The sequence below is a fragment of the Acanthisitta chloris genome, unplaced genomic scaffold, assembly GCF_000695815.1.
Source record: "Acanthisitta chloris isolate BGI_N310 unplaced genomic scaffold, ASM69581v1 scaffold43544, whole genome shotgun sequence".
NCBI classification, from domain to species: domain Eukaryota; kingdom Metazoa; phylum Chordata; class Aves; order Passeriformes; family Acanthisittidae; genus Acanthisitta; species Acanthisitta chloris.
The window spans coordinates 356-9,537 of record NW_008670617.1 but is presented as its reverse complement, the minus strand read 5'-3'; the positions used below and the strand labels follow the sequence as shown (position 1 = coordinate 9,537).

At 53.9% G+C, this 9,182-nt stretch overlaps 1 protein-coding gene across 1 annotated transcript in view; it reads right to left on the bottom strand.

Annotated features, from left to right (window-relative positions):
* EZH1 (enhancer of zeste 1 polycomb repressive complex 2 subunit) overlaps positions 1-9,182 on the bottom strand; it is a 10,097-nt gene that overhangs the window by 640 nt on the left and 275 nt on the right. Inside the window, exons 2-16 of the mRNA XM_009073731.1 lie at positions 8,813-8,941; positions 8,419-8,538; positions 7,807-7,927; positions 6,938-7,111; positions 5,964-6,066; positions 5,536-5,699; positions 4,684-4,775; positions 3,959-4,133; positions 3,345-3,541; positions 2,851-2,942; positions 2,283-2,323; positions 1,747-1,872; positions 1,062-1,240; positions 509-604; positions 44-125 (exon numbers count right to left, since the gene is read on the bottom strand). Of these exons, the coding sequence (XP_009071979.1) occupies positions 44-125; positions 509-604; positions 1,062-1,240; positions 1,747-1,872; positions 2,283-2,323; positions 2,851-2,942; positions 3,345-3,541; positions 3,959-4,133; positions 4,684-4,775; positions 5,536-5,699; positions 5,964-6,066; positions 6,938-7,111; positions 7,807-7,927; positions 8,419-8,538; positions 8,813-8,941 (1,891 nt within the window). The remainder of the gene's footprint in view (positions 1-43; positions 126-508; positions 605-1,061; positions 1,241-1,746; positions 1,873-2,282; positions 2,324-2,850; positions 2,943-3,344; positions 3,542-3,958; positions 4,134-4,683; positions 4,776-5,535; positions 5,700-5,963; positions 6,067-6,937; positions 7,112-7,806; positions 7,928-8,418; positions 8,539-8,812; positions 8,942-9,182) is intronic.

The window sequence follows — 9,182 nt, the reverse complement described above, 5'->3', positions numbered from 1 at the left end:
CAGCCACAGCCTCTCCACTCCTCCTCCAGCCCCAGGGAGTTACCATTGTTGAGGTTGAAGAGGAAGCTGGACATGTACTTGTCGTAGACCTTTCCTCGCCGGTCAGCCTCATCCTGTGAAATGAGCTGGAGAGGGAGAACACCTTGAGAGACTCAGCTGAGGAGGGCTGAGCCAGGTGCTCCCTGCCTCCTGGAAACACCCTCCTGCCCTCCCTCCCTCCCACCCCATGGGCAGGAGCTCGCCAGGGCTCCCAGGGAGTGGACAGAGGCCAGAGCTGGGCTCCCAGGGAGCCGCACACACACAACATGCTCCTCCACAGCTGAGGGCCAGAGGTACTAAGATGTGCCCTGAAATAGCACAAGACAATCTCCAAAACTGGTTAGAGCAAGCCTGTGGCCACAGCCGAGCCAGGGAAGGCAACCGTACCCACTGTCTGCACAGCTGAAGGCAGCTCTCCCACCACAGAGCCCCCCATGCTCCTGGCCCTGACACGGAGAGCAGCACTGACCTCGCCGCAGTACTCGGAGATGAACTCGTTCTTCTGCACAGCCTCCTTGATGAAAGTCCCCCAGCCAGCCACGTCCGACGGGGCCAGCAACAAATGCTGGAACCAAGGTGAACAGAACCGGGGAGTGTTGGCAGGTGCAGCACCTCCCAGCACCTCTCAGCACCCAGACCACAGGGGCAGAGAGGAGCCAGTGTCCCTCCAGCATCCTCTGGTGACCGTGACACACAGCTCCCTGCAGACTTACACCATTACACGGAGCTGCACAGGACTTGACACCCTCTACAATTTTCAACTTCCTGTGAATTTCTTGTTTTTATGTGGAATCTCTTGCCCTCACCAGCAGAATTCAAGACTGCACCATTCTCTGGAGTCACTTTTTACACTCTCACTCTTCCTCATATAACTCCTGCCTCCTGATTTTCACATCCACAATCCCTACTCCAGAGTAACTGCTGCAGAAGAGCAGCTTCTCTTCCACACCTCAGCACTCAGGTAGCTGCAGCTGTGTATCAGCTTTGCCCTCAGGCAGCCCCTGCCACACTGCTGTCAGTACCTTTTTGAGACCTCGCTGGATGCTGCAGTTCTTGCAGGAGACCACCTTGCAGTCCCAGTGCTCCGAAGCACCGCAGGTGAGGCAGAGGTCTGGGTCACACTCCCGCACAGCCAGGTAGCATGGGCACTGCTTGGTGTTGCACTGGGTCTTACAGCGGCAGCCTGGGAAGCGGTTCTGACCTGCAGCGACACAGCCCATGGGTCTGCACTGTGGGGTTTGTCAGAGAACACAGGGCCCTGCCCCAGATGGTCCTCCCCAGCAAGGTCTCGCCCTGGTAGGCCCTGAGCAAGAACAGAACAAAGCCTGGGTGTTGTCTCCATTGCAGAGCTGGAAACGGAAGCCCAGACAAGAAAAACAAAGGCGTCAGAGCAGTGACTCAATGCCCACCCTAACTGCTGGGCACACATCCTGCTCACAGGGGACCAGCAATCAGCACCCATGGGACACAGACGCAGGGATCAGCAGTCTCTGACAGGAGCATCTCTCAACTGCCAAGAGTCGCTGGGCAGCATTGAACTGTTTGCCTTTGGACTTCAGGCTGCTAATCAAACTGCTGTGGACAGACCAAGCAGTGAGTGCAGGAATAAAGCAGGCCCTCAGCATGTCCCAGCTCTGCACCCTCCCTCTACTCTGTGCCAGGAGAGCTGGCTGCTTTCCTGCCCAATAGTCCTCAGCCTCTCCTTACAGTCAGGGTTGCACTGGCAGAACTTCTCACAGAAATTCTGAGTCATGATGCAAGGGCAGGAGCTGTCACAGGGATGCTCGGGATGGTCACAGGGCTGATAGTTGTACACCTGGGTTGGCGAATTATCTAGAAGAAGAGGAGAAATGCCTGGATTAAAAACTGCACATTGCAGGAACGTTTCAAAGCAGCACAAGCAGGGAGCTGAAGCAGAGAAGGTGCAAGCTCCCCATCGGCCTGCACTGGGCAGGGAGCCCAGCAGCACCCAGGTCCTGCAGGCACACAGCTGTGCTCACTGACCATGGCCCAGCACACGGCAGGGCTGCGTGCCGGCCCTCAGCCTCCCCCCTGGCAGCAGCAAACCCTGCTGCCCATGCAGAGTCAGCACCCCAGGGAGCCCTGCTAGGGTGAGCTGCTCCCCTCGGCACTGCTGGAGCTGCTGGGCTGGAGAGCAGGATGTGTCCGTCCAGCTGCAGCAGTCGGAGCCAAAGAACTCGACCCTCGCAAACCTCCCATGACACAGCCATGGCCGACGCTACCTTTCTTCAGCTGGATCTTCCTGCAGTGTGCAGCCCACAGCCTGGAAAAGGAGCAGAGAGGGTTGAGGGGACATGTGAGCCATTGGGGAGAGCTGACTAGGACCACTCGGCACCGGTGGCCAGAGCAGCAGAGACAAGCGCTGGCAGTGCAGCAGCTTCATGCATTAATGATCAGCCGACGCCATAAAGTGGAGAAAGATGGGAGTGATGCAGCAGCAGCAGGAGCTCTTTAAGGCAAATGCCAGAGTCAGAATAATACTGGACACACTGGGATCAGCACATGAAGTCAGTTACGAGTCAGGGAGCTGAGGCTGAGGCTGCTGTTAGGGCACTGGCACTGGGGGCCGCAGTCACCGCTGCCGTGTCCTGTCCCTGGGCTGAGCCTGGGGCTGCAGCAGCCCTGGAGCTGGGCCAAGGCCAGCGCCCAGCCGCAGCACCAGCAGCCCCGTGTGACAGCAGGACGTGCAAACAGATGGGAGCCAGATGGGGATTACCAAGAATGCGTTGGCACAAAAAGCAGCGGATCTGGTTGCATTTTAAGAACAAAACAAGCTTGTCCAACACTTGCCTGTGCTTTCTTTTCTTCTTCTGGGATGGATTCATAAATTCATTCGTTGGCAGCTTTGTTATAAGCGATTCCTTCACTGCAAACTGAAAGACCTACCAAAGAACAGAAGCAAAAAGGAGAAATAAGATCAGTACACCCAAGTTGTTTATCCAAAGCATAATCAGAGACTGTGAGCAAGCACACACAGCAGGGCTCTCAGTCCCGGGCCCAGCGAGGGGCAGCTCTGCCCTGTTTCCCTGCCCATGGGCACCTTCATCCTCCTGCCTCGGAAACGAGCACCCACACACACAGCTGCAACACGGCACATGGGAGGGAACCCACAGCACTGGCACATGGGTCTCAGCACTGCTGCAGGGTAATACCCTGAACTCCCAAAGTGTTGGTGCGACACATTCCTTAGAGAGGTTTGCAGCAGACAGATAAAAACAGGCAGCGATTCCTGCCCCAGCCCTGGTCCCTCTCCTGCTGCCGCGTCACCCGCTTCAGGCACCCACCTGCTTGCAGGTCTTTGTCCCCAGCAGCCTGGCAATGGAGCAGAAGTTGTTGAAGTAGGTCCCATGGAAGACACGGAATAGTGACTCCTCGGCTCCCGTCCACTCCACGGGCTCCTGCGGTGTCTCCACTGCAAACAGCTGGGAGGAGGCTGGGCTCAGCTTCTGCTTGGTGGGGGTTTGGCAGCGGGAGTTGGCCTCTGGCAGGAAAGGCAGATGTTAAGCCAAACGCACTCTGGGAGAAGGCACCTGGCCGTTGCGGTTCTGGAGCAGTGGTCCCTCCCTCGGTGCCCCACAGCCCTGCACTGCACTCCTGGCCGCACACTCCTGCCTCTGGCCGGGCACAGTGCTCAATGCTGAGGACTTGCTCTGGGCTTTGCAGGTCCCAGCAAAGTTCTTGCTTTGCCTGGCAACATTCGTCCTTCCTGGGAGAGGACAGTGAATCCCACAACGGCAAGGGCAGGGCTGGTGTCCCTCGGGTTTGCTGGGAACACCGACTGTTTGCTAACTTCCCAGCTGAGGCAGAGGGGAGACCAGGAAAGCTCCAGCTGCAAGAAGCCTCTGCCCTCACTGCCCACAGCAGGGCGGAGCAGGGTGTCCCTGGGCTGGCAGCGTACCCGAGGAACTAGAGGCCCACTCGTTGCCCGTGTCCCGGTCGCTGTCGCCCTCCCTGGTCTCGGTGACAGCCGGGGTGCTGGAGCAGGATGCACCCACCACGTGGTGCCGCCGGCGCCGCCGGCCCGAACACTTGGACCGAGGGTTGTGCAGCGCAGCAAACTCCTTGGCTCCTTCCTGCAAGCAGAGCAGAAGACAAGGCAGGTGGCACATGACCAGGGAATGCAGGAAAGCTCTTCCACGGGCCCTGGGACAAGCCCTGTCCTGCCGCCGCCAGGAGCAGGTGGAAGAGGCTGGCCACACGTGGTCCCTTCAGCAACTGCTGAGCCCTGCCAGCTGCCCATGCTGCACATTCCCGCTTCGCTCCCTTGGGCATCGCTGCCTGGTCAGCAGAGGCTCCCTGGCCCTGGCCCCACAGCCCACTCCCCTGGATCTTCCTGCCCTCTTTCTCTGCTCCTTTTCAACCTGAGCTTTATTTCTCTAACACTGCACCGAGTCCAAAGAAACCATCTGTCACACAATTTTGCATGTGCTAGCTCTGGAATTACGTCTTTGTTGGAGATTTGTTAAAATATACATCTGGTAAGGTCTGCATTTGCATTCATGCTCCCCTAGAACTAATTCTGAAAAAGTCCTCCAAGTTGTGACAAAGATCCAGAGCTCTGCAGAGCAGGGCTGGCCAGGCCCCTTCTCTCGTGGTTTCTAAAGCAGCGATGCAGAAACATACCAGCCAGAGGAAACAGTCTGCGCCGCAAGGATCTGGCTCGATCTTGGTCTCTCTATTCTTTCGTTTGTACACATTAGGAGTAGCATGAAACGCTGAAAAGATAATAGTTATCTTTACTATTAGCATTCTCCAGGAGTCTCCCCACACTCAGCAAGGGACAGGAAGCAGGAGCCTCAGGGCCCCCCTGGCAGCAGGGCCACAGCAGCCAGAGCCCTAGGGCAGCCCTGCTCCAACCCACAGCGGGGACTCAGCAGCTTGGGAAGGAGAGGCTGTAGGAAAAGGATCTGCTTTCAGACTGAAACAAAAAGACCACGTGATCTTAATATTATATCTTTTAATAAATAATTCACTGGAAGAAGTCCTGTGACTTTCCAAAGAAGCCCTCAGACCTGGGAAACAGCAGGTCCAGCAGCTAATCAGCATCCAAAAGGCTTTGGCAGAACCAACCGCAGGAACATGACTAAGATGAAGCTCTAAGTTCCAGTGAGGCAACAAAACACAGGGGCATGTCCAGACTTTGGCAGTTATACATTCATGCCTTTCCCTGACGAGCTTCTGCAAAGCAAGAGCAAAGTCTGGCGGCGGCAGGACTACAGCACAAGCTGCAGGAGCTCGGATGCGGCGTGCTGAGCGTGAAGAGGGGACAGCCACGCAGGTCGGTCTGCTGTCCGTGTGAGCAAAGAGTGCAGCCATCTGTACAAAGGCTTCTGGGCACCTGCCAGCTCCTAAGGCCCCACTGCAAACTCAGGAGGCACCACCCTCCAGAGGCTGCAGCACAGACTAAGCAAGGCGTGCAGAGGAAAACTGAGGAGCAAGGGCTCTAGGGAAGCGTCCGGCCGAGATGGCACTTACGATGCAGAAAGCAGTCGTACTTGAAGCAGCGGCGGCAGAAGAGGGTGTGGAAGGAGTGCAGGGACTGCTCCCGCTGCACTGACTTGGCGCACGGTCCGTCAATGTTGGGAGTGCACTGTGGCGGCAGCACATTCGGGTCCGACACCTCCGTGAGCTCCCGATACCTGTTGACAAACAGAAACACCCAGGGATGTGAAGCTCTCCCTGCCTGGGCACTTTACACAGCTACAGCACTCTCCGGGCCTGCTGGACTCTGGCCCAGGTACCTCGAGGCCAAACTGCAGTTTGTAACACTCAAAACATGCTCTGCCCATGCAGTCTGCAGCCACTGAGCTCTGCAGCCTGGCCAAAGCACAGAGCTGCTCTCTGAAACAGATTTCAACTGCTGCTTAGAAAGGTAACAGACAACCAGAGCAGAGATCTTCTACCTCTCTTTCATATCCTCCGGGAAACCATACTCAGGAAACATGGAAGAGATGGCAGTGAATATCATGTCGTTGGGGAAACGCTTCTTGGAACACTTCTTGTTGCCTGCAAAGAAGAGACAATTCCTCAGCCAAGCTCATGGGAAGGATCTTTCCTTCTCACACAGAGCAGTTTCAGAGATGTCCAGGACTGTATTTTAAGAGACACATATGTAATCCCATACACAGTGGATAAACCTTGTGTTCTGCAACCAGGCTAAGGCATTTCCAGCAGTGCACAGCCACTTTCAGCACAGCACCATGGATTGCTGGAAGTACCAACATTTCTTAATCGCTTTTACTCTTTATTTCTGCCAGGGTAGGAACTTGCAGACAATGCTTTCCTACATCCACAAAGGTCCTGGTACTCATGCCACCCACATCACTACAGACCAAGGACAAAGACAGAACTATCTGTCAGCATTCCTAAGATCATCCAGGACACACAAAAATCCCACAAACCAGAGCTTCCTCTAGGCAACAAGAGCTCCAGGGGGCACAGGAGAGGGAAGAGGAACACTTACACATGGAAAGCAGGTCTGGAAGAGATTTGAAAAGGTCCATCTCACTGCCTCCCACAGAAACAGATCCACCCACACCTCCCCGACAGGTGTTTGCCAGATCAGCGTTTGAAAACCTTCACCAGCAGAGCTCCCATAGCCCCAGTTAACACCCGGCTCCACTAATCTCACCAGGAAATGGGTTTCCAGATGACTCATCTAAATTTCTCCTGACCACACTTTGAGCTGGTGATTTTTTGTCCTGTCCGAAGCAGACAGTGAGAACAACCCATTTCCCTTCTGCTACAGAACTTGCCAAGCTGGAACCACTCTTGGGGACACATTAACAACGGCAGGAGAGCAGTGAGTGCCCAGTGCTCCAGCAGGACAGGATGGAAACGTGACCCACCTAACCCCCATTTGTGTGGCCAAACCCACCTTCCACTGCAATTCGCTTTCTTTTCCGTATGACTGGCAGCTCCTCTTTCCCATCCTCCTGTTTCACCTCAGAATCATTGTGCCCTTCCTCTTCCTCATCTGAGTACTGATTCAGGGCATTCACCAGCTCCAGGAACACAGCATCACTGATGAGGACTGACCCTGAGATCATTTCTGAAACACAGAGATGTGGGAGTGCTACCATTATGCTCACTCCTTGTGGTGGCAAACCACAAGCCAACCACACCAGTGTTACCAACCAGAGCCCTTCTCGAAGTTCTGTCGGGGTAGATGGGATTTTAGCACTAGAGTGATGAGTGATGTTTCATTTTTAGCAGTGGCCACACCAGAGTTTTCCCTGCTTTCCTACCCCTGAGCAGTTTTATGATGGGGTGGCAGCACTGAAGGGAAACACACTGGCTTTTTACTTCTGAAAAGACTGATTAAACACTTGGCTAAGGTAACAAGCAGAACAGGCTTGCTGAGCTTCTCCCACCCTCTAGCACACTTTCAGCATCCCAGAGCATGTCTGTGAATCCCTGTGCATCAGAGCACCATCTCCAGTGCACCCCAGGCATGACTGTGTTCTTGCAAAGGAGAACAGCAGGCACCATCCTGTTTCCCTGCTCTGAGAGCTCCCACATCAAAACTGGTTACTGCTGCCACCTTTTGACTTCTGAGCTACTTGGATATTTTATTTGCAACAGACTGAATCACAGAACCATAGGATGGTTTGGGTTAGAAGAGACCTTAAAGCTCGTCATGTTCCACCTCCTGCCATGGGCAGGGACACCTTCCACTAGCCCAGGTTGCTCCAAGCCCCATCCAGCCTGGCCTTGAACGGACAGAGTTGGCTGCTCCCAGGTTACCTTCTTCTCCGTGAACTTTCCCATCATAGTTATTAATAAGCTCTTCAATGAAAGTTTCATCTTCTTCCTTCACCTCATCACCCATATAAGGGATATTGCACAGAACTGTTTCATCCTCCACCTGAGGAGAGATCAGACACAGTTCAGAAAAGCAGATCCCAGCTGGGCTGTGCCCCAGGCTGTTTCAGTCCCTCAGACCTGCCAACAACACAGTGCACAGCAAAGATTCCGTCTCATGACCGAAATGTCATTGCTATCCCATTGTAACCCAGCCACAAAGGGCCTGCCTAAGAAACGAGACTCTTCATTTAGAAGGAAATAAAAATCTTAGGAAAAACAAACAAACCCCAAAATCCTGTATTTCCTCCTTGATTCCTGTGAAGCAATGGTGACCCTGTCAAGGAGTCAGTGTAAAGGAGATTCCTTGTGTCAGCTGGACACAAGGCTGGCCTACAGGATTCCACAAAACAAGCAACTAAAACACTTTCCACCATCTCTCGAGCAGATGTCATCTGAAACACGTGGGTTGAAGAAAACCAAACCACTTCCCAACCATGTAACAATGACACACCAACCACACCAAGACCCCACATGCCACAGTCTCCCACATACCATGAAATTCTGCTGAAGAGGGGACCAGGAGTACATAATGGGCACAAGTGCCACCGTGTTCAAGGTTCTCATGTACAGGGTCTGGCTTGAAAATCCTGGGAAAATGCTCTCAACTGTGCACTGGAATACAAGTACAGAGAAGGGCAGTGAAGAACCCTGGGAGGCTGCACAGCCCAAGGAAAACAGAATTGAGGACAAACACAGGAAAGCTCTGTGACTCCTTCACAGGAAAAAGCCTTTGAGGTACTTTTTGCCCATTTCTGCATGTCAGAAGTATGAGGCACAGCCTGACACTGACCTAGGAGGGCACAGACATCCACATCCTGCACCCCACAGGCCCCTGCCTGGTTCCAGTCCCCACTTGCTGCTGCTGTGCCCCTTTTCCTCCACACACCTGTTTCAGGAACGGGTGCCCACTGACTGGCTTCATCAACTGCACGGGCTGCACTCGAAGCTTCTTCCAGTCTTCATTCAGGATTTGAGTCTTTTCATGAACCTTTGCAAAGTTGGCCACAAAGAGAGCCTGGAAGGAGAGAAAGCAGCTCTCAAAATTCAAGGAATTCTGTTGAGAACACTAAAATTCTTGCTGAGATTCTGTTTCAAGCATCGAAACACATTCAAGGCTAATCATTTCAGATTGGTGATACTCATGAGAAGGAATTCTAACTAAACTCAGCATTGGTTTGAAACTGTGCTGAGAATCCACCCAACAACAGCAGCTTTGGGTAACTCCTGATCCCAGCCAAAGTCCTACTTCCAAGAGA